Here is a 27,821-nt window from a genome sequence, read left to right on the forward strand (position 1 = left end):
CATCAAGATGGCTAAGAAGACCATAACCAGCAAGAAGCGCTTGGACCTGCAACTTCCACATGAGATATAGTTGGTGGGAGTCAATTTGGTGATGTTGGTCATGTTGATGTTGAGCAACGTTTGATTGTTAACAATGACAGCATCCGTAACAACAACATGAGAGAAGGTATCAGAAGAAGACATGCTCGAGAAACAAAAGAAAAGAAAGAAAACAAAGAATTTTTTTTTTTTTTTTTTTGTATGTATATGATCATTATGCTCTTGATACCATGTAAGAATGTATTTTAGTAATGATAGTATCACATTATAGAGAGCGTATACAAAGCTAAAGTATTACAATAGATATTAATGTAAATATACTTATGTACATATATATATATATAGAATCTCAATCGTGAACTTATTAATTCAATCATGTTGATATGATTAGATCCGTGTATCCTCGTTACTTTACATAGTTTATATATATATATATATATTTAATTGATAAGTTCTCGGATCCAGATATCTAAACTTTTAAAATCATGTTATACTTATACCGATTCAAATCCGAATCTCAAATTTTTTTTTTAAGGTAATACGACTAAGTCTCATTTCTAATTAGATCGGATTCATGAATATATAATACAACAAAATAGATTGGATTAGATCTCAAATGGGATTTCCATATTCCGAATAATACCTTCATCTCAATAAAATATGCATACTGACGATTCTTGGAAAGTTGACTTTGTGGGATAGCTCAGGGAGTTAACGACAAAAATAATGAGTGATCTGTTCAACAGTTCTATCAAATTATTAATAATTATAATCACGTGTTTTGATCCAAACTTGTTAATTTTTGGGTTTTGGTCAACCGATCACATTATCTCTAGAGTTCTTCTTATATATTTTATGAGGTGACTATGAAGAAGCTAATCTCGTGGTACTATAATCAGAGTAGGTAAATCGTTGAAAATTAATTCAAGTAGGTGATCTCCGCACGTATAAGTTTATTTGTTATAAAACATTTTCTCTTTCTAGCTTTTCTTTTGTTTTCACACGTCTCTTTTTGCTTCTTTTTAATAAGTTTCCTCTAGTATTTCTTTCAACTTTTTAATACACTTAATGGCTCGCTCGATCTATGGATTAACCAAGGTTTAGTGTAAACCATATCTTAATTTTGATTAACCTTACCAAAAAATAATCTTAATTTTGATTAATATAAATTTAGTCTTAGCTTCAGCTTGTTAGCAATTGAGTCATCCATCATAGTTCAATAAGCATACGTTGTAATAAAGTTATGAACATAGTTTGTTGTCCTCGATTTTTTTCGTTTTGAATTATGTAGGCATCGCAATACTTTTTATAATGGTTTTTGTTTCTTCTTATGAACGCGTTTACCAATTTTATCATTCTTTTTTTTTTAATACCTTTGCCCTATATGATTAAATTTTCTACAATGATAAAAATTATCCTAATACTATAAAATCGACAGAAATTTAAGAAAAAATATCAATATTTTACTTAGAAAAGCTAGTAAGCCGCTGACAGGCCTCTACCCAACCTTCCATAAATATAATAAGTCCAACATGGAAATAGTGTTAAGAAGGCAACTGTAATCTAATTTGTTTTAGTTACAAAAAAATATTGGAAATGGAGATGGAGATGGAGATGGGATCGTCGCTAACCCATGTAATGCTCGTATCATTCCCAGGCCAAGGTCACATAAACCCTCTTCTTCGTCTAGGAAAGCTCATAGCCTCCAAAGGCTTACTCGTCACCTTTGTCACCACAGAGGAGCCATTGGGCAAGAAGATGCGTGAAGCCAACAAAATTCAAGACGGTGTTCTTAAACCGGTGGGTTTAGGTTTCCTCCGGTTCGCGTTCTTCGACGACGGATTTGTATACCAAGGCATTGATTTGTCATTAAAATCACTTGAAGTTGCCGGGAAAAGAGAGATCAAGAACCTGATCAAGAAATATGAGAAGCAACCAGTGAAATGTCTTATAAATAACGCTTTTGTCCCATGGGTTTGTGACGTAGCCGAGGAGCTTCAAATCCCTTCGGCTATCCTATGGGTCCAGTCTTGTGCTTGTCTCACCACATATTACTACTACCACCACCAGTTAGTTAAGTTTCCGACCGAAACCGAACCGGAGATCATCACTGAAATCCCCTTCAAGCCATTAGTGTTGAAGCATGACGAGATCCCTACCTTTCTTCACCCTTCCTCTCCATTTCCCAGTTTGGGTGGTATCATTTTAGAACAGATCAAGCGACTTCAAAAACCTTTCTCTGTTCTCATTGACACTTTTGAAGAGCTGGAAAGAGACACTATTGACCACATGTCCCAGATCTGCCCTCAAGTCAGCATCAACCCCATAGGTCCGCTTTTTACCGTGGCTAAAACCATAAATTCTGACATTAAAGGAGACATTTCCGAGCCAGTAAGTGACTGCATAGGGTGGCTTGACTCCAAAGAACCATCCTCTGTCGTATACGTCTCCTTTGGGACATTGGCTTACTTGACGCAAGAGCAGATCGAGGAGATTGCGCACGGCATTCTACACTCCGGGTTGTCCTGCTTATGGGTCGTGCGGCCTCCCTTAGAAGCCTTATCCCAAGAGCCACAAGTTTTGCCTCGAGAGCTTGAAGAGAAAGGCAAGATCGTGGAATGGTGTCCACAAGAGAAGGTGTTGGCTCATCCTGCGGTTGCTTGCTTCTTAAGTCACTGCGGGTGGAACTCAACCATGGAGGCTTTAACTTCAGGAGCTCCCCTAATTTGTTTCCCGCAGTGGGGAGATCAGGTGACAAACGCGGTGTACATGATTGATGTTTTCAAGACAGGAGTGAGACTCAGTCGTGGAGAGGCTGAGAATAGGATTGTTTTAAGGGAAGAGGTGACTGAGCGACTGCTTGAGGCCACCGTTGGAGAGAAGGCGGTGGAGCTGAGAGAAAACGCTCGGAGGTGGAAGGAGGCGGCGGAGTCTGCCGTGGCATACGGAGGATCATCTGAGAGGAACTTTCAAGAGTTTGTTGACAAGTTGGTTAATGTAAAGATTATGCCAAACATCAATAACGTGTCGTTTTGATGTTGTTTCCAGTCATTTTAATCATACTAGATGAATAGCCGCACTATGCACGGGCTTACGATTTACCGTTTTTTAAATAATTTTACTATCGATTTTTTTAATATATGTAAAGATTATTTTTGTTTTCTTAAATTGTAGAAATTTTGAAAAATATAATTTGATGTTCCTTTTTTTAATACTTCACATAAGTTTTCTTAATTTGTAATTGAATGATTAGATACATGCATGAACAATTTTGTTTTGAGAGATTTAATCAGTCTACAATTCTTGTTTAAAACGTCAAAAAATAAGAGTTTGATAAGGATGCATATATTGTGACAAATAGGTTTTTGGTTAACTAAATTTTACATTCATGTTAGCTCATCAATTTTTGAATATAACTCTAGAATTTGTTTTTTTTATAAGAAGTTTATATAATTTTTTTTGACACTTCTAAATATTAGTAGAATATAAATACTAACATTCATAAATTTATTCAATTATCTTCCTCTTTGTCTCTGTATTTTTCTAAACTAACATTTTACAATTTTATTCAATTATCTTCCATTTGAGAGTGAATCTATTTTTCTTCATAGATAAAAATTTATTTTTTTAGGGACAAACTTTCATGAATTTCTCTACAATATTAACCAATATCACGATCACTGCAACAACTCTTCAAAGTATTGACAAAATTGTAACGCGTTAACCATATGTTCATACGTTCATGGTTTACGTCAAGAGTAATAAGTGTCTCTTTGATTCACTCCTGATACCTTTTTTGCTTTTTTGGTGATGCATTTATTTTCTTAAGACATATTCTAAACCTCTCTAAATTCTTTAGTTAAATATTGAAACTGTTTTTGATATAAAAAAGAATAGAAAACATGAAAAATGTTTCATATTCCTTTTAATTTAGGTTTGTTTGCTTTTAAGGAGGATAAACAGGTGACACTCATGAAAAATGTTTCATATTCCTCTCTCCACTGCTGACGTGTCACTCATATAGAAAGAGTTGGTCATTTTTTATAATATAGATTTATTGTTTTTTACATAATGATGTTCTAATTTTTAATGCATTCGTATTTAATTAATGTCAATTTAGCATAAAATTAGTAGATGTTGGTTAGAAATAATTGTATTTATAGAATTATTTTTAACTTTTACAACACATAATTTGTAACTGATAGAATATGTATACTAAGTAAGCATTCACTGTTTTTATCAAATCGGAGGAAATGATATTAATAAAAATCAAGGTGAAATCTGGCATCGTGTGTAGTCAGTCCTCGGTCTCACTGACGTAGTGACGTTACTGATTTTCTTTTGAGTACAAATGTCAGTAAAACCGAGGACTAGACTTTTATAAAACCATGCAAAAATTAATTTAAAAACATGGAAGCGTAAACTTTCAAGATTCATTTCATCAAGCTAGAACTCTAAAAAGATTGTGCTCCTGGCTAGCCATGTGTTGAAACTCTATCAAGCTAGAACTCTAAAAAGATTGTGCTCCTGGCTAGCCATGTGTTGAAACTCTATCTAGACCCTCCTCCCCTAAACTCTAATTCCTAACTCTATAGACATAGCCATGTGTTCAACGTTTATTACATAGTTTTCGTATTAATAAAGAATTATGTGTTTTTTTCATTAAATACGATATGTGAAACAATATTAAAATAAAAATATGCACATGTACAATAATTTGATACCTTCAAAAGTTGCAAAATACAATAATCATAACTAAAATTACAAAAAAAATCGTTTTCAGAGATTTGGTAGTGAACCCAACCGAGAGGGATATGCATTATTGATGCATGAATTTCAATTCATCAAAGTATTTGTAAGTTCTTTGATAAGAAAACAACATTCTCATAACTTCAAAGCTCGAGAGTAGGTCGTTCTAACGAAGCTGAATTGTTTTATAGTTGTGCCTTTGGAAAGGCTGTCTATGTATCCTTAGAAAGAGATCAAGCCATTCGTAGTTCATATTTTATTCGGTGGACGCTAGGTCATTATCAGAAACTAAGTGATATGGATGAGATGTTAGGGAGGTAGGTGACAATCTGGACGACCTGTGGAGGTAGGTGACAATCTGGACGACCTGTGAAGGTAGGCGACGATTTGGATGACCTGTGGAGGTAGGCGACAATCTGGATGACCTGTGAAGGTAGGCGACAATCTGGACGACCTGTGGAGGTAGGCGACAATCTGGACGACCTGTGGAGGTAATCGACAAGATGGACAACCTGTGGAGGTAGGCGACAAGATGGACGACCCATATTGCGAATGACTATGTGACCAACCGAGAGAGTTGGGTCCCTCTTCCCTCTCTTTCTTCCCTTGATGCATGTTACCGCATTTATAGGGGAATGTCAAGTTACCAAAAGACCACAATACCCTTCCTTTGTACTGGGCCTAGAAGATTATTGTGTATAGGCCTATTAAGGGGTGTAAGCCCACCCCTAACAGTATTCCCCCCCTTCTTTAGTCCGGAGACTCGGCGACGGGCTGTGACTAGTTGTCGGGCTCAAAGGTTTGGGCTACAATTTGCTTCTTGGGACATCCTTTTCATTCGTCTTTTTTTAAATTTAACTCGCGCGCATGGGATATCTGGGATCCAAAAAACTGATGTTTACCGAAGACAAGCTCACATTGAAGCTGTCTGAAGACGAGCTAAAATTGACGCTGTTTGAAGACGAACTGAAACTGAAGCTGTCTGAAGACGAGCTGAAACGGAAGCTGTCTGAAGACGAGCTAAAAATAAAGATGTCTGAAGACGAGCTGAAAATAAAGCTGTCTGAAGACGAGCTGAAACCCAACCTGTCTGAAGATGAGCTGAAACCGAAGCTGTCTGAAGACGAGCTAAAACTAGGTTGTCCGAAGTCACTCTGAAACCGAAGCTGTCTGAGGACGAGCTAAAACTGAAGCTGTCTAAGGATGAGCTAAAAGTGAAGCTGTCTGAAGATGAGCTGAGACTAAAGCTATATGAAGACGAGCTAAAAACTGAAGCTGTCTGAAGACGAGCTGAAACTAAAGCTGTCTGAAGACGAGCTGAAACTAGGTTGTTCGAAGACACTCTGAAACCGAAGCTGTCTGAGGACGAGCTAAAACTGAAGCTGTCTGAAGATGAGCTAAAACTAGGTTGTCCGAAGACACTCTTAAACCGAAGCTGTCTGAGGATGGGCTAAAACTGAAGCTGTCTGAAGACGAGCTGAAACTGAAGCTGTCTTCAGACACTCTTAAACTGAAGCTGTTTGAGGGTGAGCTAAAACTGAAGTTGTCTGAAGACGAGCCGAAACTGACGCTGTTTGAAGACGAGTGATATCTTGTGTTTTTATGTGATTTTAAAGCTTAATTATTCATTGTTTTGTGCATATTCATGAGCATTTAGGTTGTTTAGGTTGCATTTTGCATCAAGTTTGGTATCTCAGGTGTTGGAGTAGAGATGTACAAGGAAAGTGTGCTTTGGAGCTAAATAAGTCAAGAATTAACAATATAATGGAAGACACACATTTGGATGCACACAAGATGATTGATGATTCGGAACCAGTCTGCAGTCCCTCAAAGATCGACTCGTATGAAGACCTTTCCTTGGGATTTTGGTCCAGAGTTCTTCACCAAAGCTATTGGAAATTGAGTAAAATTTGCAATGGAGGAGAGTTCAGGACAATCGGATGTGTGTGTAAGGAGTTATAGCAAGAGGAAGATCGCTACCATCAGCGGGCAGGAGCAGCGGCCAAACGTTGGCTGAGTGAAGAGTAGATGTGCATTGATCGTTTGGAGCAGCAGCCAAGAGCAGCGGCCAAACGGTGGCCGAGTGAAGAGTAGACGTGCACTGATCGTTTGGAGCAGCGGCCAAGACCAGCGGCCAAACACTGGCCGAGTGAAGAGGAGATGCACTTAATCGCCACCAGCAGCAGCCAAGACCAGCGACCAAAGCATGGCCGTGTGAGACCAGCGGCCAAAGCATGGTAGTGTGAGACCAGCGGCTAAGATCAGCGGCCAAAGCATGGCCGTGTGAGACCATCACCACACTTGTTTTAGTTTTCATCCGGGTTTGACCCGGTTTGAACTGGGTTGATCCGGCTCCCTTTTATTTTGCTATAAATACTTATCTCTTATCTTTTGCTTATCTTTTGTTTATATCTTGTTTAACAGCCACTTATGGTTTTTAAGCTTATCTACTCTTGGTTTGTTGAATGATTGAGTACTTCTAAATTTTTTTTAATAGCAATTTCTCTTTCAAATCTCTCAATCTATAATCTCTTATTATGATTTCACAAAAATCAAACCATTTCCTTTGTGTGATCTTGATGATGAGTGAGTAGATCTTTTAGAACTTTGGGCTAGGTAGATTGATTGATGATTGATCTTTGATGTCTAGGGCTTTATTTATGTGTTTCCTATCTTGTTTGGTGTTTATAATGCTAGATCAGCCTTGATCATGTTGATTCTAGACTTTAGAATTTCATGCCCAGAAGGTGTTTGATGAAATTCCTGAACCAAACTATTCAAGAGCTTTGGATTCCTAGCCAATGGAAATTGATGATTAAGGTGCTTAGTGGTATTGAGACTTGTTCTTAATGCATGCTTACCTTGTGATTGCCTTTGGAAAAAGTTGATTATCACTTGATTAGCATAGGAATCTCTATCATGGAAATGGATTGATTTGCAATAGTGTTCTTAGCCATAGGATTGTTCTTGATTGTTGCTTAGACATCTAGGATTGGTTAGCTATCTCCCAAGTCAATTACCTTGCCCAGGGTTCACTTGTTTAATCTTGATTTAAAGTTTGTTGCTAGTTGTGTTATGTTTCTTTGAGTTTGCATTGTTTTGATTTGGCTTGTTTTCTATCTTTGAATCAGTTAGTTAATTAAGATTGTTACAAAGAACCAATTCCTGTTTAAGAATAGATTAAACATCTTTGTGTATTCTTAGTGAGTTGATTAATGCAAATTGTGGATTGATAATTTAATTGAAGTAAAAGTACTACATCAACGAGCTGAAACTGAGGTTGTCTGAAGACGAGCTGAAAATAAAGCTGTCTGAAGACAAGCTGAAAATAAAGCTGTCTAAAGACGAGCTGAAACCAAACCTGTCTGAAGACGAGCTAAAACTAGGTTGTCCGGAGACACTTTGAAACCGAAGCTGTCTGAGGACGAGCTAAAACTGAAGATGTCTGAGGATGAGCTAAAACTTAAACTGTCTGAAGACAAGCTGAGACTAAAGCTATATGAAGACGAGCTAAAACTGAAGCTGTCTGAAGATGAGCTGAGACTGAAGCTTTTTAAAGAAGAGCTAAAAACTGAAGCTGTTTGAAGACGAGCTGAAACTGAAGCTGTCTGAAGACGAGCTGAAACTAGGTTGTCCAAAGACACTCTGAAACCGAAGCTGTCTGAGGACGAGCTAAAACTGAAGTTTTCTGAAGACAAGCTAAAACTTGGTTGTCCGAAGACACTCTTAAACCGAAGCTGTCTGAGGACGGGCTAAAACTGAAGTTGTCTGAAGACGAGCTGAAACTGAAGCTGTTTTCAGACACTCTTAAATCGAAGTTGTCTGAGGACGAATTAAAACTGAAGCTGTCTGAAGACGAGCTGAATCTGAAGCTGTCTGAAGACAAGCTGAAACTGAGGCTGTCTAAAGACGAGCTGAAACAGAGCATGTCTGAAGACGAACTGAAAATAAAGCTATCTGAAGACGAGCTAAAACTGAAGCTGTTTGAAGACGAGCTGAAACCGAAGCTGTCCGGAGATGAGCTGAAACCGAAGCTATCCGGAGACGAGCTTAAATAGAAGCTGTTTGAAGACGAGCTTAAATATAAGCTGTTTGAAGACGAGTTAAAACTAGGTTGTTTGAAGACGAGCTAAACTGAAGCTGTCTTAAGATGATCTCAGCTAAAGCTGTCCGGAGACAAGCTGAACTAAAGCTGTCCGGAGACGAGCTAAAACCGAAGTTGTCTGGAGACGAGCTGAAATTGAAGCTGTCTGGAGACGAGCTAAAACCAAAGATGTCTGAAGAAGAGCTCAGCTAAAGCTGTTCGGAGCCGAGCTGAGCTAAACCTGTCCGGAGACGAGCTGAGCTAAAACTGTCCGGAGACGAGCTAAAGCTAGGTTGTCTAACACACTCTCTAGCGTGCCGAGTAATCTGAAATGGATTCCAGATACAAACATAGGTGCGACGCACGATGATCGGCTTACCCTGTATCGACTTTGGATGTTTTGAATATGCGAGTATGGACTCGGCTCTACTTTATGTGTATAAAAGAATATCTTTATAATGTAGATAGAGCGAAAGACCGGCGCCTGGCCAGGGCGTTGATGTGATTAGCTCGGATGTTGTACTTACGTCGATTAATCTTTGTTGTGTGCATGTGTATGTACACACACAACCTTTTTTTTTTTTTTTTTGGCATAGCCTGTCTAACTGACGAACTGATAGATAGCAAGCATGCCCATGAGAATGAGAAAATGATTGAAGAACATACATTGTTATTAGTTAACGGGATGGAAGTTGACGAGCTGACACCGTCAAACAAACGAGCTGACAGTTGGCTAGATAGTACAAAACTGAATTACTTGTTGAGACGAGCTGAAACTGAACTCTCTAAAATGGATTGTCCATAGACGAGCTAAAACTGAGCTCTCTAAAAACGGGTCAAAACTGAAGCTGTATGAAGACGAGCTGTATTTGAGCTTGCCGAAAACATGCTTAAGTTGAAGTTGTATGAAGACGAGCTGGATCTGAAGCTGTCTGAAAACAGGCCTAAGTTGAAGTTGTGAGAAGACGAGCTGAAGTTAAGGCTGTCTGAAAACGGGCTTAAGTTGAACTTGTGAGAAGACGAGCTGAAGTTGAGGTTGTCCAAAGACAAGCTGAAACCGCAACAATATAAGGACAAGCTATAACTGAAGCTCTCTAAAGACGAGCCCGAACCCAATCTCCACAACGAGCTTAGAGCTTCCTAATCTGAAGCTTCTTTGCTTGAAAAAGTGTTTATTCCCCCTACTTGGCGCGCAAATTGTTTATGCATGAATTTCAACAAAGTATTTATAAGTTATTTGACAAGGGAAAAACACTCTCATAACTTCAAAGCTCCAGAGTAGGTCGTTCTAACGAGGGAGAGAGCTGAGTTGTTTTATAGTTGTGCCTTTGGAAAGGCTGCCTTTGTACCATTAGAAAAGGATAAGCCATTCGTAGTTCATATTTCATTCGGTGGACGCTAGGTCATTATCAGAAACTAAGTGATATGGGTGCGATGCTAGGTAGTCAGGCGACAATCTGGACGACCTGTGAAGGTAGGTGACGATTTGGATGACCTGTGGAGGTAGGCGACAATCTGGACGACCTGTGGAGGTAGGCGACAGTCTCGACGACTTGTGGAGGTAGGCGATAGTCTGGACGACTTGTGGAGGTAGGCGACAGTCTGGACGACATGTGGAGGTAGGCGACAATCTGGACGACCTGTGGAGGTAGGCGACAATCTGGACGACCTGTGGAGGTAGGCGATAATCTGGACGACCTGTGGAGGTAGGCGACAAGATGGACGACCTGTGGAGGTAGGCGACAAGATGGACGACCCGTATTGCGAATGACTATGTGTAGAACGGAGAGAGTTGGGTCCCTTTTTCCCTCTCCTTTCTTCCCTTGATGCATGTTGTACCCCGTATTTATAGGGGAATGTCAAGTTACCAAAAGACCACACTACCCTTCCGTTGTACTGGGCCTAGAAAATGATTGTGTACATGCTTTTTAAGGGGTGTAAGCCCACCCTTAACATGCATGGTCCCATATATCAAAGAAATCATAAAAATGTCTCTTTTTTTTTTTTAGTTGAAAACACATTATTGAACCACCTGATCTGAAGTGTTTATTTATTATGAAAAAGACGTGTATGATTTTGCCACTCGTTTTGGTTATTTATTCACATAATTGGATAGTGTAAAGAAAATGAAACCAATATCCTTATAGAAAATAGAGATCCATGGAATCTTCTAGGCTTACTCATGTGATGCTCGTATCTTTCCCAGCGCAAGGTCACATAACCCCTCTTCTTCGTCTAGGAAAGCTCATAGCCTCCAAAGGCTTACTCGTCACCTTTATCACCATAGAGGAGCCATTGGGGAAAAAATGATGCGTGAAGCAAACAAGATTCAAGACATCGTGCTCAAACCTGTCTGCCTAGGTTTCCTTCCGTTTGAGTTTTTCGACGATAGATTTGTCTACAACGACGACTATGATTTGTTCCTGAAATCGCTTGAAGTTGCTGGAAAAAGAGAAATCAAGAACCTGGTCAAGAAATATGATCAGAAGCAACCAGTAAGGTGTCTCATAAATATGGGTGTGTGACGTAGCCGAGGAGCTTCGCTGTTCTATGGGTTCATTCTGGTGCATGCCTCGCCTCTTTTTACTATTACCACCACTGGCTAGTTAAGTTTCTGACGGAAACTGAGCAAGAGATCACCATTGAAGTCCCCTACAAGCCATTAATGTTCAAGCATGACGAGATCCCTAGCTTTCTTCACCCTTCATCTTCGTTTTCCTCATTGCGAGATAACATGTTAGAACAGATCAAGCGACTTAAGAAGCCTTTCTCTGTTCTCATAGACACTTTTCAGGTACTGGAAAGAGACACCATTGACCATATGTCCCAGCTCTGCCCTCAACTGACCATAAACACCATAGGTCTTCTGTTTACAATGGCTAAAACCATAAATTCTAAAATTAAGGGAGACATCTCCGAGCCAGCCAGTGACTGCATAGAGTGGCTTGACTCGAAAGAACCATCCTCTGTCGTTTACATCGCCTTTGGGACTATGGCTTACTTGAAGCAAGAGCAGATCGAGGAGATTGCTCACGACATTCTAAACTTGGGGTTATCCTGCTTATGGGTCGTGCGGCCTCCCGCAAAAGATTTTTCCCAAGAACCATAAGTCTTGCCTCAAGAGCTTGAGAATAAAGGGAAGATTGTGGAATGGTGTACACAAGAGAAGGTGTTGGCTCATCCGGCGGTTGCTTGCTTCTTAAGTCACTGCAGGTGGAGAGGCTGAGAAGAGAATTGTTCCAAGGGAAGAGGTGGCTGAACGACTGCTTGAGAGTTGAGACCACCGTTGGAGAGAAGGCGGTGCAGCTGAGAGAAAACGCTCTTTGAAAAACAAAAATTTGATTTCCTTTTTTTTCAAAATAATCATTTTCCTGTTTAATCTATATATAATAGCAATTCGAAGAAATGCCACCAAAAATTATGTTTTTCCAGTCATACCTTTTGGATAATTTTCTAAAAGTCGTGATGGCTCATTAAAACGGTTATTTATGAAAAGTTACAACTGTTCACTGTAGAGTTGTGTTTATTGGAACATTCATATCTTTTGAAATCTATATATATTTGTCTGTTTGAACTGTTTTCATTTTTTTTGAACACGCAGATTAAGAAGTCTTTACTTTTAACATGTTCAACAAATCAAAAATAATACTGCATAATATAAAATACTAAACTAATCTAAAAGTTGCGTAGAAACTTTAAAACATCCTATATTATGAAACAAAAAACTTCTCTAAAACATCTTATATTTTGAAACGGAGGGAGTATAAATTTTCAATCTCAACAGTTTTTACAGCTTTCTAAATTATTCTCTATCATTCATTCTTTTAAAAGTAAAGAAATTCCTCCAATTCTTGATTTAACAAAGGATTTGTGAAATGATAAATCTGATTTACAATTTTTAGTTAATTTTCAATACAAAAATTTAATAAAAATGCCTAGAGTTTTTTTTCAACAGTTAAATGGATTATATAGTGAGTTTTTGAATTTGACCTTTTTAATATGGTAATAAATATTTCTTCTGTTCAAAAGCAGTTTATATGGATTATTAGGTATAATCAAGTGCATACAATTGCGATTTTTCGTAGTACATATTCGTAAAAATTTTGTCTCTTTTTTTGTTTTTTTTTTTTAAATCCAAATGGTTATATCTCTTCATTGTGGAGTTGTGTATTTTCACTATATTTTATGTATATTTTTTCATCACAATTTTTCGTTCTACTAAGTGTGTCTATTTAAATAGTCATGTCTTTTGAACTTTCTATATAATTGTCTCTTCATCAATAACTAACAAATCATAGTTCTTTGAAACAAATTTTCCTTTTTATGTTCAATTTAAATAATTTGAATATTAATATCTGATATCTAATATTCAATTTTATTCTATAATCTAACTAAAATTTTAGAAATGATTATAGCAATATAAAAATTTAATAAACCTTACTATAGAATTTACGGTTGCGTTTATTTATCATAACAATTCGTTAAAAAATATTTTAATATTTAAATTTTATTTTATCATGTTTTGTATTTTATTATGTTAAAAGTTGTATATTTTAATTTCATTTTTTTTATAGTTTCACTCATTATTAAATACATTTTTAATTATAATTATTTAATAAAGATTATATTTACTCATTAGAACCATTAGGTCAATATTCTTAGTTAAGATTACTTTGTTATTATGATTTTTTTAAGTGTAGCTCTTTATCATAATTCTTCATAAAATATCTTGTATATTTAAAATACTTTAAACAATGTTTTTTTGCAAAGTTACGTATATTCTACTTAATATTTTTTTGTTTCTAAGTTTTTATTTTGATGGTTGTGTTTTTAGTAACAGCTTATGTTTAATGTTTATGTATTCAAACTATTCTATTACATTCAAATGATTTCATAATGTATAATTTTAATTTTTAAATTTATTTACTTTTTTCTAAAATATTTTTCTGGCAACTTCGTGGGGTTTGAGTCCAAGTTAAAATAAAGTCCATACAGTTTGTTGATTACTAGAATCATTTTCTTTTACTATAATTCTTTTTATTTCCGTTTTCCCCCTTAAAAAAAAAAAAAAAAAAAAAAAAACAGATTTTCACTTCTACGAAAGTCAATTGTTAACATATAAAAGAAGAAAAAAAAAAAAAAAAGAAACTGGCTAATACGGAAAAAAGTGTAGTAAAAAGAAAACAAAACCCCCTCCCCGACCACAGCAACCTCTGCCTCCAAAACCCTAACCCTAACGCCGTATAAACTCTATCACCTCTGCCGTCTAGTTTCTTCTTTTCTCACCTCTGCCGTCTAGTTTCTTCTTCTCTCACCTCTGTTATCTACCGCAATCGAATTCGACAAGCATCGTCTGTGTGTCGGAGTTCAAAAAAGCGTTACAGAGCCGACACTATTCAAGCTTGACCAATGAAACGATGGTTAGTTTCTTTTGATGCTTTAGGATTCCGTAATTATAATCTCCAAAACATCAAAGCCAACTATTGTCTTTTGTTATGTTGTTTGACAGCAAAATATGGTGAGAGTATTAGAATGAGGCCCAATACCAAAAAAATCAGTTGGAAGCCCAATACCAAACATTGGAGGCCCAATACCAATAAGTTGGAGGCCCAATACCAAACATTGGAGGCCCAATACCGGTCCAGCAACATTGGAGGCCGGATACCAAAAAACTGTACTTTTAAAATGAGGTCTGATAATATTTTTTTTTAAATTGTTTTTCTCAATAAGTCCAATGCAATTTTTAAAATTGGGCTTCAACTCAAAGCAATTTTTAAAATGAGACCTCATTTGAAAATAAATTTAAAAAATGAGGCATTTAAAAAAAAACTAATTCTTAAATTAAGGCTTTATAATTAAGAAAAAAACAAAAAATTCTTACAGAATGGGCTTCAGAAAATTGAGGCTCGATACCTATGTATCATAGAAATGTGTATAGGGCCGGGTCTGGTTGTGAATGAGGACAGTGAGTTTCCTGAAGCTTTGATTTTGCAGATATTGTCTCTGCTTCCTACAAAAGTTGCCATAGCCACGAGTGTTTTGTCTAAACAATGGCAGTCTCATTGGAGAAAGCTGCCTATACTCATGTTTGATTCTTACGGTTATTACTATCACAGCCATGAACCCGAGACATTTTCAAAGAATGTTCGTAAGGCTTTGCTTTCACACAAGGCTCCGGTTCTACAGAGTTTGCATCTCTCAATTTCTTTAAATAGATTGAATGCAAAACAAGTTAGAAAATTGACTGGAATCGCATTCGCCCGCAATTTGCGTAGGTTGGTACTTGATGTTCAAATTTAACTTGAACCGTTAAGATTTCCCAAGTGCTTGTATAACTGTGAAACACTAGAGACCTTGGAACTCAAGTATTCGATTTTTATGGATGTCCCTTCTTCATTTTGTCTGAAATCCCTTAGAACTCTGCAGCTTCATGATGTGGACTTCAAAGACAATGAATCAGTTGTTAACCTTTTATCTGGCTGTCCTAATCTTGAAAACTTGGTGGTGTATCGATATTCATTAAACAAAGTGAAGACTTTCACTATTGCGGTGCCATCCTTACAGAGATTATCAATTCATAATTACACTGATAAACCTAGTGGTGACTATGTGATAAATGCCCCTTCTTTGAAATACTTGAAGTTGAAAGGGTTTAAAGGACTTGAGTCTTGTCTGATCGAGAACACACCAGAGTTGGTTAAAGCAACCATTTTCATCTATGATGCGAACATCTTGGGATCACTCAGTTCACTCAAACATCTTTCCTTGGAGCTATCAGCCTTGGAAGTAAGTTTTTTTTTTTTTTTAAATTCTTTAATTGAGTTAATTGCTATCACATTAATTGTTCCTCTACTAACGCTCATGCTCAATACTTCTCCTAATTTACAAGTCCTCAAGCTTATCGGTGTAAGCATATAGTAAATTCATATTAATTTAGCAAATTCCAACTCAATTTGGGGTTTTATGATCATATCTATACTTTGTATTTTCTCTTCGTTTGTGTCAGTCACGACAATGTCCTCTGGGAAACTGGAATCAGCCAAAGAATGTTCCTGAATGTTTGTTACTCCATCTCGAGACATTTGTGTATGAAGACTACTACGAATCGCAAGAGAATGAAAAAGAGGTGACGAAATTTATCCTAAAGAACGCAATTTGTTTGAAGAAAGCAATTTTTTCCTTCAATAAAGACCTGCAAGCGAAAAAGACAGTTGAGATGGTTGAGGAGTTGGAGAGTGTGAAAAAGGCTTCAAATTCATGTCGGCTTTTATTCCGATGAAACTTTATATATTGAGAGAGTTGTCTGTTGTCAAAGTTAACTCTTACTATGAAACTTTTATATTTAGTGGTAGATATAAACTTTGGGGGGGTTTTAAATGTTCAGTAGATTCTTAAATTCATTTTAAAGATTTTATGAAAATTTAATTAAGTTTAATTGAGGAATACAATTAACTAAGAAAAAAGAATAAAACTTAAGAGTTTAATTTTGGGTGTTATTTACTTTTTTAGAAAAATGTAATTGCATGTATGTAAATGTAAATATTATTAAAAGTTGAGGGCAAATAAAGAAATAGTAAGAGTTAACTTTCATAAATGATAACATATAACTCTCTCAATATAACAAATATGACTAAAATCACTAAAAAGCAAAAAAAAAAAAAAAAGAGAAAAAAAAATAAACTTATCTTCAGAAGTTCAGAGATTTCGTTTGAAATCAACTAAAGTCGGTAAAAACAAACATACATAGGAGGGACCCAATGGAAAAGGATATCTAAATTATGTATGGTCATAGACTCATAATAGAGATCTTTAAAGATAGTACGAAGAGATATAAAGCACTAAGACGATCGTGTACGATTTTGCCACTTTCTTTTGTTATTTATTCACATAAATTGGATTAGTGTAAAGAAAATAAAACCAGTTTCTTGTTGATTCCATATTTCCATGGAACCGTCTAGTCTTACTCATGTGATGCTCGTATCATTCCCCGGCCAAGGTCACATAAACCCTCTTCTTCGTCTCGGAAAGCTCATAGCATCGAAAGGTTTACTAGTCACCTTTGTCACCACAGAGGAGCCATTGGGGAAGAAGATGCGTGAAGCCAACAAGATTCAAGACGGCGTGCTCAAACCGGTCGGGTTAGGTTTCCTCCAGTTCGAGTTCTTCGACGATGGATTTGTATACGAAGGCATGGATTTGTTATTAAAATCACTTGAAGTTGCCGGGAAAAGAGAGATCAAGAACCTGATCAAGAAATATGAGAAGCAACCAGTGAAATGTCTTATTAATAACGCTTTTGTCCCATGGGTTTGTGACGTAGCCGAGGAGCTTCAAATCCCTTCGGCTATTCTATGGGTCCAGTCTTGTGCTTGCCTCGCCGCTTATTACTACTACCACCACCAGTTAGTTAGGTTTCCGACCGAAACCGAGCCGGAGATCACCACTGAAATCCCTTTCAAGCCATTAGTGTTGAAGCATGACGAGATCCCTAGCTTTCTTCACCCTTCCTCTCCGCTTCCCAGTTTGGGTGGTATCATTTTAGAACAGATCAAGCGACTTCACAAGCCTTTCTCTGTTCTCATCGACACTTTCCAAGAACTGGAAAGAGACACTATTGACCACATGTCCCAGCTCTGCCCTCAACTCATCATCAACCCCATAGGTCCGCTTTTTACGGTGGCTAAATCCATAAGCTCTGACATTAAAGGAGACATTTCCGAGCCAGCCAGTGACTGCATAGAGTGGCTTGACTCGAGAGAACCATCCTCCGTCGTTTACATCTCCTTTGGGACTATAGTCCGCTTGAAGCAAGAACAGATCGAGGAGATTGCGCACGGCATTCTACACTCCGGGCTGTCATGCTTGTGGGTCGTGCGGCCTCCCTTAGAAGGCTTATCCCAAGAGCCACAAGTTTTGCCTCGAGAGCTTGAAGAGAAAGGGAAGATTGTGGAATGGTGTCCACAAGAGAAGGTGTTGGCTCATCCTGCGGTTTCTTGCTTCTTAAGTCACTGCGGGTGGAACTCAACCATGGAGGCTTTAACTTCAGGAGTTCCCGTGATTTGTTTCCCGCAGTGGGGAGATCAGGTGACAAACGCGGTGTACATGATTGATGTTTTCAAGACAGGATTGAGACTCAGCCGTGGAGAGGCTGAGAAGAGGATTGTTTCAAGGGAAGAGGTAACTAAGCGACTGCTTGAGGCCACCGTTGGAGAGAAGGCGGTGGAGTTGAGAGAAAACGCTCGGAGGTGGAAGGAGGCGGCGGATTCTGCCGTGGCATACGGAGGATCATCTGAGAGGAACTTTCAAAAGTTTGTTGACAAGTTGGTTGATGTAGTTATGTAAAGATTATGCCAAACATTAATAATTAATATATCTAAGGCTCAGCTAACATGAAACTAGTCATGATCATAATATGTTAATGAGCAAAGTGGATGAACTTAGAATTTGAGATTGCAAAAGAAACAGACAATTTAGAAGTGTTTTCAAGAGGTGATATGATAAACAAATTTAAGAGCACAATATTTACAAATTACGTACTTAATATAGGTCGTCGGAGACCCGCCAAAGTACTCACGCCGTTTCAACCATAAAAATTATACCTTAACATGTCACACATTCACTCAATAATCAAAACATGCATAATACCAAGAACGTGAAGAACGATCGTCCAATACTTGCATATATATCCAAATCATTACTAATTAGATTTCTTCCACACCGTTGGCAAAAAGAACCATTTTCCCATAAACTTGTGAAATCCCTTCTTCAACTGAGACCACTGAATTAAGATAATAATAGAAATTCAGTGAGACAGTGACATTGCAAAACAACATAACGTGCTCACCTTAGCCAGCTGTAGTAAATTAAAAACAACGACGATTCTGAACCATTCGACGTACTAGAAATTTCTGTTAAATTATGAAATATTAATCGTTGGAATTTATGTCTTCTACTCTAAGTACATGCATGTTGTGTAAATTATGTAATTAAACAAGTAGAAATTATAAAATAAAGCATGAATTAAGAAAATGATAGTTTAAAAAATTCATAAGAGAAAAGATGCAAAAAAAAAATAATTGACAAATAGATTGAAGAAGAATATAAGATTTAGAAGTGGAGCCGCAAAATGGTCTAAAGCAGCTCGCATTTGTTTTCTACGATGATGAGCACGACCTTAAGCAGTGATATAGAAAAGTTGGCATCCCATGGAAATAAACCATTTTAGAATCTTATTTTATTCCATATAGCTGACAATACGATTTCCTACAATTATTGCAATTTTTTGTCGGCATTGTGACTATAATTAATTATTGAGCTTAAGAGAGCCACGTTTTCTACAAGCTGAGTTGAAAATAGTTGAATTTGGAGATCTTGGGATTACTTGTAAGTCAAGTATGATAGTAACTTTACTTGAGTATATGTTTTTGGTAGCGGCATGAATGATTAAAACGATATGAAAGTGATTTTGAGGAAAGGAATATTATTATACTTATATTTTGTTCTCTCTCGATTCACAAATGCTGATAGAAGATGAATAAAAATATTAAAATAAAAGAAATAGTGTATTTATTTTGTATCCAAAATTATGCTGTAATAGTAGTATATTTTTGATTAGTTAACTAGAAAGAGTTCGGGACAAGGTTTTACTAGTCTCTCCTATAGTCGAAGACCAGTCTTGATCAATCTCTTATAACATATAGCCTAAAGCATTCCTTCCACCAAAAATCGAACTAAGGAATATATGGATCTAACCCCTACACTCAAACCATTAGTCCAAGGCACCGTTGGTTACTGCTGTAACAGTATTTGTTTGCACCTTTTTCGACAATGTGGGAAAGAATTAAAAAAATGGTTAAACCCTTATCATATAAGTAATCCCGTAGGCCAGCAATCCCAATGATCAACGACCCAAGATCTTCTCATTTAACTTTTTTTTCGTTAAAGTAACTTAACTCTTTGAATATTTTCAATAACTTCCTTTAACATTTAATTAAGCTTGTCAAAAGCTACTTGATATTCACGCCTTTTCAACCATATAAATTCTAGCTCAACATATCACAGTTAATCACAAATGAAAACACATGCGGAAACCAAGAACGCTAAGAATGATTGTCGGTATTTTCGGATGCATAAACTTCTGCCATCCCATCTCGAATTAGACTCCAACTGAGATCACTGAATTATTGTAATATAAACATTATAATAAAAATTCAATGACGTCACGAAACCACGTCAGGTCCTCACCTTAGCCAACTCTAGTAAATCCGACCACTCTGAGCCAAAAATGTAATCCGAATTAAAGGCAAAGAAGAAGAAGCTAGAAGAAGAAGAAGAAGAAGTGCTCACAGAGAAATTAAAGGCAAAGGAAGAATAAGCTAGAAGTTGTCTTGAGAATGATCAACGACAACAAGGAGCAACAAAGTCAAAAAAGGAAGAAGTAGGACTTTGACGAAAGAAGTGGTTGTGTTACAAGATTTAATAAAGTAGTAGAAACAAAAAAAAGAAAAAAAAAAAATCAGAATCCCTCTTTTGGGCTTAGGTGTCTCTCGTTCAATTAGAGTCCTTACTTGATTGAACATTTGAGCTTTAGACTAGGGAAACCTTTCCCTCTTAGCAAGAGTCGTACCAGTTTAGTACTCTTTGAGTTTTATCTTACCTTAATTATCCCAACAGTTCTAGTTTTCTCTTCGGGATTTCTAGGGTTCTTCAATCATTTCTAGGTTTTTTAGAGATCAGTGCTAGCTTGGTGAAATTTCGTCAGTGGTTTTCAGATTCAGCTTCTTTCACGATGTCTAACCTAGATTCAGCCTTAAAAAGAATGTTTCTGGAGGAGGAGGAAGACATCCCCTTCAATATGCCGGATCTACTAGAGTACAGCTCAAGTGGAAACAACAGTATAAGTTTAATGGGTAGAGCTTTAAATCCAGATTGTCAATCAATTTCTAATTTGGTTAGAGATCTTCCAAGGAAATGGCAGCTTTACAACAAAGTAAGAGGGGTCGCTTTCTCGAAGGAGAATTTTCAATTTTTCTTCCAGTATGAGCATGATCTCGAGAGAGTCCTTGAGAAGGGAGTCCACACTTTCAATGAATGGACGATTGTAGTTGAGAGATGGGTAGAAAATCCTCCTCCTGATTACCTTCAGTTCCTACCGGTTTGGGTTCAGATTCGGAATATCGGTGAATCATTTTACAACGCAGGCTATTACCGCTTTGGGAGAAATCCTAGGTCAGGTCCTGGAGGTGGCCTTTGATCCGTCTCAGCCTCAAATCAAATGACTACGTGAGAGTCAAAATCAAATTTGACGTATCTAAGCCGCTTCGTCGATCTAAAGTAGTAATTGTTAAAGGAGCTCCGGTCAATATCTTCTATGACTTTGAAAGAATTTAGAAGAGATGCTTCACATGTCAAAGGCTCACTCATGAAGAAGGGAAGTGTCCAATAAAGCTTAAAGAGTTATCGGAACAAAAAGAGTCGCGTATCAAGAAGAAGAAAGATGAACTCGAGGCTCAATCGCGCATTATTCCAATCTCAGATCCCCTTTTTGGTGTCCTTAGAGACGATCAATTGGGGATTGATCCTATTTCGGGAAGGCCTAGAATGGCAGCTGAAGTCATTGACGAAATGAGAAAGTACATGAGAGGAGCTGTAGGTGCTGAAAGAGAGGAAAAGATCGATAAGATCAAATCCTCTCTTGATTCCCTGAAGTATGACCCTGTGGCTGCAAGACTAGTTCTCAGGTTAGAGAAGCCTCCCATGATATCCTCCGATGTCAACAAGCAGAAGGGTATTGTATTTGGTTAGTCAAATGAACTCATTCAGTCTGAGGCAAATGGCAAATGTACTTATACCATGAGTGGCAATGAGGGCACCAACTCTTTGCTTCAGGAGTTTGGTAAGATAACAGACATTAGAGAATCACAATCTGATGGTGGGTTTGGTACTGGTATCTATGGTTCCTCTTTGTTTCAATAAGATCTTCCAACGGATAACAATGCGGGTCTCTCTGAAGCCGATTGTCCCAGGAAAATCTTGAAAAAGCCGAAACAAAGAAGAAGACCATACAGAGCTCAGAGGAAGAAAGAGGCAGAACCAAGTTTGATGGTAGCTAAAGATTTGATAGTTTATTCCTCTTCAAAGAGAAAAGCTCCGTCTGAAGCAAATACTACTTCCAAAGTCGCTAAGCGCAAAGAGGCAGCCCCAAATGAGGGGCAGTCCAAGTGGTAATGAGCATGATCAGTTAGAATTGCCAGGGCTTGGAGCGGCCTCATGATCTGACGATTTCTCATCTCAAGGAAATGCGCAAAGAACATTTCCCGGAGATCTTTTTTCTTATGGAGACTAAAAATAATAGTAATGTAGTAGTAGATTTGCAAAGCTGGTTGGGTTATGCAAGAGATTTTACCGTAAATCCAGTCGGTTTAAGTGGAGGCTTAGCTCTTTTCTCGAAGGAAGGAGTTTTTTTGGATATGAAGTTTTTTGATAAAAATCTGATTGATTTCAGAGTTCAGTTCGGATCAGTAGAATTTTATGTTTCTTGTGTTTATGGACATCCGGTGGCTAGTGCAAGAGCCAAAGTTTGGGAAAGAATCTCAAGAATTGGAATCATTCGGAAAGAAGCTTGGTGTATGTTGGGAGATTTCAACGATATTCTTCATAACGGTGAGAAACTTGGAGGACCAATGCGGGGTGACTCCTTTCACCCCTTTCAAAAACATGCTTGATAGTTGTGACATGGTTGAGCTCTCCAGTTACGGAAATGGTTTCACCTAGGGAGGAAAGAGAGGTACATCTTGGATTCAAAGCTAACTCGATAGGTGTTTTGGCAACAAAGAATGGTTCAAGCGGTCCCCTATTTCGAACCAAACCTTTATGGAAAAGAGGGGATCCGATCATAGGCCTGTTCTGGTTAAGCTTACCTCAGTCAAAGAACCATATAGAGGTAGCTTTCGGTTTGATAAAAGATGCTTCAATAAACCAAAGGTCAAGCAAGCAATTTTCTCAGCGTGAAATGCTACAAATCTTCGCCGTAATGGAGTGGTATCTGAGAGATTAATTAGTTGCAGGAAAGCTCTAAGCAAGTGGAAGAAGCAGAATAATATTAATGCCTTAACAGAAATTTCTCAGTTACAAACCAGTTTAGAGGCAGAACAGTCTTCTGGCTATCCGAATACCTTTAGACTTCAAAGTTTGAAGAAAAGTCTCTCTCAAGCTTACATAGAGGAAGAGATTTATTGGAAACAAAAATCTCAAGAGAAATGGTCAAAATCTGGAGATAGGAATACTAAGTATTTTCATTCTTCAGTCAAGGTGAACAGAAGAAGAATCAGGCTTGAAAGGCTCGACCCCCAACCCGAATTCTTTTGAGGATTTTTTCCAAGGTTTTCGACCAAGAGTAACAGCATCAATGAATGAACAGTTGTGTGCATCGGTTTTTGCTGAAGAAGTCAAAGAAGCGGTTTTTGCTATAAAACCTTCAAGTGCTCCTGGAGCAGATGGTTTTACTGGTTTCTTCTTTCAAAAATACTGGAACATAATCAGTGTTCAAGTGACTTCGGCGGTTCAAGAGTTCTTCTGCACATGTATTTTCCCAGAGGAATGGAATTATACACAGCTCTGCTTGCTGCCTAAGAAAGAAAACCCAGAGCATATGTCAGACCTAAGGCCGATCAGCCTTTGCTCAGCTCTTTACAAGATTATCTCTAAAATCATTATCAGAAGACTTAAGCCTTTCTTGGATGAGATAGTTTCACCAAATCAGACTGCCTTTGTTCCAGACAGACTGATATCTGATAACATACTAATAGCTCATGAACTAGTTCATGGATTAAAGACAGATAAGATTATCTCTAAGGAATTCATGGCTATCAAATCTGATATGTCAAAAGCTTTTGACAGGGTGGAGTGGAGTTACCTCAAATTTGTTACAAGTGGTAAAGTCTAAGTAAGTTGTTATGTCTTGTTTTGAGGACTGTTGGAATTATGTTCATGGTGAGATTCTATAGAATATCGCTGCCGGGAAAGAAAAAAAATCAAATTTATATGTTCATGGTTATATATATTTTACCATGATTTTTTGAGGAAATTTTTTTGTCTCGGAGGAAATTGTATTGTCTCGGAAATGTTGTGGAATCATGTTTTTGGAGAGAATTATATCTTTTGATTGAAAATTTGAAGTAGTCAAGGGGTGGGCATTTCGGTTTAAGTTCGGGTTTTGTTTGTGTTCGGTTTGGTTCGGTTTGTTCGGTTTTGTTAAAACTCTAATCAAACTCAACCGAAGTTAGTTTGGTTTGCTTTGGTTTGGTTTGGTTTGTGTTCGGGTCGGTTTATGTTCAGTTCCGTTCGGTTTGATTTGATTTAGTTTGGTTCAATTTTAATTCGGTTTAAGAATCAATTAATGTAGCAAAATAAAAATTGGTTATGGTCTTATAATAGTTAATTAATCAAATAAATTAGAAAAGATAGAAAATTAAAATTAATACATAATATTAAATATAATTAAATTTATATTTATATTTAGTTATTTTTTTTAGAAAGTTCAGATAATGTAAAATAGAAATAAAATGCAAGTGGTAATAGATAAGATCACATGTTTATAATATTAATAATATTATTAATTAAGTTAAGAAAACACATTGGGTTAATGGTTTGGTTCGGTCGAAACCGAACCGAACCGAACCGAACCATTTGGGTTGAGAAGAAACATAACCGAATGGTTGGAGTGTAGGATTGGGTTTGATTTAGGTCGGTTTGAGTTCGGTTCGGTTTAAATGCCCACCTAGTCGTCACATTTGAGAAAAAAAATATTGAATAATTATTGAAAAAATATAGACAATATACCAAATATGAAACTGTTTTCTACACTGGGCTCTACAGTAGAGCCTCTAGCTACTGTGTTTTGACCATACAACAAATAATTTGCTTACACGAGTATGTATATATAACTGTTGTAAGCAAATTGTGTCATACAAACTTATGCAATTTTATGACACAATTGTATAATAATTATGTCATACAAAATTATACAATTTTAAGTTGTAATTTTAACATCATTACATTAACATACACATATACGAAAAAAAAACATTTCTAATAAAACTAGTACTCATAGAGATCGTCCAAGATATTATGAAGAGATCATAAAAGACAAGGAAGAAGACGTATACGATTTTGCATGCCGCTCGTTTTGCTACTTTATCTTGTTATTTTGTATTAGGTGCATTTTCACATAAATCGAACAGCGTAAAGATAATAAAACCAGTTTCTAGTTTTCTTAAATAAAATAGAGATCCATGGAACCATGTCGTCTTACTCATGTGATGCTTGTGTCTTTTCCAGGCCAAGGTCACATAAACCCTCTTCTTCGTCTCGGAAAGCTCATAGCCTCGAAAGGCTTACTCGTCACCTTTGTCACCACAGAGGAGCCATTGGGGAAGAAGATGCGTCAAGCCAACAAGATTCAAGACGGCGTGATCAAACCGGTCGGTCTAGGTTTCCTCCGGTTCGAGTTCTTCTCTGACGGCTTAGCTGACGACCACGCAAAAAGAGCCAACTTCAATACCTTCCGACCACACCTTGAAGCTGTCGGAAAACAAGAGATCAAGAATCTCGTAAAGAGATATGACAAGGAACCGGTGACGTGTCTGATAAACAACGCTTTTGTCCCGTGGGTATGTGACGTGGCCCAGGAGCTTCAAATCCCTTTGGCTATTCTATGGGTCCAGTCTTGCGCTTGTCTCACGGCTTATTACTATTACCACCACCGGTTAGTTAAGTTTCCGACAGAAACCGAGCCGGACATAAACGTTGAAATCACTTGCTTGCCATTGTTCAAGCATGACGAGATCCCAAGCTTTCTCCACCCATCGTCTCCCTATACAGCTTACGGAGAAGTCATATTAGACCAGTTCAAGCGACTCGAAAACGACAAGCTTTTCTATCTTTTCATCGACACTTTTTACGAACTAGAAAAAGATATCATCAACCACATGTCACACCTTTGTCCTCAAGCCATCATCAGCCCTGTAGGTCCACTCTTCAAGATGGCTCAAACCATAAGCTCTGACGTTAAGGGAGATATCTCTGAGCCAGCGGGTGACTGCATAGAGTGGCTTGACTCGAGAGAACCATCCTCAATCGTTTACATCTCCTTTGGGACTATAGTCCGCTTAAAGCAAGAGCAGATGGAGGAGATTGCTCATGGCGTTTTGAGCTCTGGCTTGTCCTTCTTATGGGTGGTTCGGCCTCCCGGAGAAGGGTCACCTCATATTCCACATGTTTTGCCTCGAGAGCTCGAAGAAAAGGGTAAAATCGTGGAATGGTGTCCACAAGAGAGAGTGTTAGCTCATCCTGCAATTGCTTGCTTCTTAAGTCACTGTGGATGGAACTCCACAATGGAGGCTTTAACTTCGGGAGTCCCTGTGGTTTGTTTTCCACAGTGGGGAGATCAAGTGACTGATGCCGTGTACTTGGTTGATGTTTTCAAGACAGGAGTGAGACTAGGCCGCGGAGCTGCTGAAGAGAAGGTTGTTCCGAGGGAGGTTGTGGCAGAGAAGCTGCTTGAGGCCACTGTTGGAGAAAAGGCGGCAGAGCTGAGAGAAAACGCTCAAAGGTGGAAGAAGGATGCGGAGACCGCCGTGGCCTACGGTGGATCATCTGATAAGAATTTTAGAGAGTTTGTGGACAAGTTTTTACGAAACATGTGACAAGAAACGACAACGGAAAGGACGAGTGATAATAATGTCTCGTAGATATCCAAATGACAAATGTTTAAAGTTGAAACCATGGATCAAACCAAAACCAGTAAATGTTGAAACCAACCAATTTCAGGAGCATTAAATCTTATACTACAAGACTTTTTGTACAAACAATTCACAAAAACATATAAATATGAAGTTTACAACAAAAAACAGTTGTCTTTTAAGTCTTAACATAGGTTTGAACTAAGTTATGCCTTTATTAACAAAACACAAACCTTCCTAAACCGACCTTGAAAATTACGACGATCTACAGATCCATACAGAGATAAGAGATAACCGATCCAGCTCTCCTTGTTGTCCTATCGCTCACTTTCCATTTCTCTATCAATACCTTTTTGATGTGTGGACAGCTCGAGACGACAGTAGCCACTCCAGCCGATGTGATCCCAGGACAGTAAACCATGTGACAACTCTCCAAAAGTGTGCAGTTCTGTACAAGATGATTCAGACCAGTGTCTGTTATATTGTGGCAATGGGACAAGACCAAGTCTTTCAGCATAGGACATCCTTCTCCAAGCTCTGCCAATGCCATGTCTCCAATGTTCTGAATTTTTGTGATCAAACCCGAGCTTGAGATCTCAAAACAACAAACGCACACACAGACACTTATGTTTTAAGAAAGAAGGTTAGGTCTATTTACCTGAAGAACACTAATGTCGAGGTGAGTAAGTTGAGGACACCCTTTGGCGATTGCTAATATTCCAGCATCGCTGATGTGATTGCAACCACTTACGTTTAGTTGTTGCAAGGAACAACCTTTTCCAATGGCGATTAATGCTTCATCTCCAACTCTGGATAACACCAAAAACACACGATTAGCTTTTGTCCCGGTGCTGTTTAAGAAACAAGATTCAAAAGAGTTGCAGGATTTACTTATCGCAAAACCGGACACTAAGCTCGGTTAGTGATTTGCAGTGCTTTCCAACAGCTATAATTCCTTTGTTTCCAATCTACACAAAGAAAAAAAAACGTAAATAACAGGTTCTTATGTCTATAGATTAGGAGGATACTTTATTTCAAGAGATGAGAGATTATGCCTCGTAGCATCTGCGGATATGGAGTTTCTTGAGGTTGCGACAGCCTTTAGCAATGCTGCACATTGCATTGTCTCCAATGCCTGAGCAGTCTACTAAGTGAAGTATTTCTAGGGATTTACAGCCTTTTCCAATTTCTTGAAGAGCAGAATTACC

At 37.8% G+C, this 27,821-nt stretch overlaps 4 protein-coding genes and 2 pseudogenes across 6 annotated transcripts in view; 5 read left to right on the forward strand and 1 right to left on the reverse strand.

Annotated features, from left to right (window-relative positions):
- LOC104718855 (UDP-glycosyltransferase 84A4-like) lies at positions 1,532-3,153 on the forward strand. Its single transcript, XM_010436670.2, has one exon. The coding sequence runs from the start codon at positions 1,636-1,638 to the stop codon at positions 3,073-3,075; it is 1,440 nt and encodes a 479-aa protein (XP_010434972.1). The 5' UTR covers positions 1,532-1,635; the 3' UTR covers positions 3,076-3,153.
- On the forward strand, positions 11,033-12,100 carry LOC104720350 (annotated as a pseudogene).
- On the forward strand, positions 14,801-16,151 carry LOC104720351 (annotated as a pseudogene).
- On the forward strand, positions 16,721-18,315 carry LOC104718856 (UDP-glycosyltransferase 84A4-like). Its single transcript, XM_010436671.2, has one exon. It carries the CDS (start codon positions 16,817-16,819, stop codon positions 18,212-18,214), a length of 1,398 nt encoding a protein of 465 aa, XP_010434973.1. The 5' UTR covers positions 16,721-16,816; the 3' UTR covers positions 18,215-18,315.
- On the forward strand, positions 24,944-26,703 carry LOC104718858 (UDP-glycosyltransferase 84A3). The gene has a single exon (XM_010436676.2). It carries the CDS (start codon positions 25,165-25,167, stop codon positions 26,575-26,577), a length of 1,413 nt encoding a protein of 470 aa, XP_010434978.1. The 5' UTR covers positions 24,944-25,164; the 3' UTR covers positions 26,578-26,703.
- Positions 26,676-27,821, reverse strand: part of LOC104718857 (F-box/LRR-repeat protein 4-like) — a 4,409-nt gene continuing 3,263 nt past the window's right edge. For 2 of the 3 annotated variants that reach the window (XM_010436675.2, XM_010436673.1), the window contains exons 6-9: positions 27,669-27,800; positions 27,505-27,581; positions 27,272-27,422; positions 26,676-27,175 (exon numbers count right to left, since the gene is read on the reverse strand). In XM_010436675.2, coding sequence (XP_010434977.1) covers positions 26,879-27,175; positions 27,272-27,422; positions 27,505-27,581; positions 27,669-27,800 — 657 coding nt within the window. In that variant the 3' untranslated portion in view covers positions 26,676-26,878. The remainder of the gene's footprint in view (positions 27,176-27,271; positions 27,423-27,504; positions 27,582-27,668; positions 27,801-27,821) is intronic. The other variant, XM_010436674.1, reaches the window with a different exon arrangement.

Source organism: Camelina sativa, chromosome 10 (assembly GCF_000633955.1).
Source record: "Camelina sativa cultivar DH55 chromosome 10, Cs, whole genome shotgun sequence".
Lineage (NCBI taxonomy): Eukaryota > Viridiplantae > Streptophyta > Magnoliopsida > Brassicales > Brassicaceae > Camelina > Camelina sativa.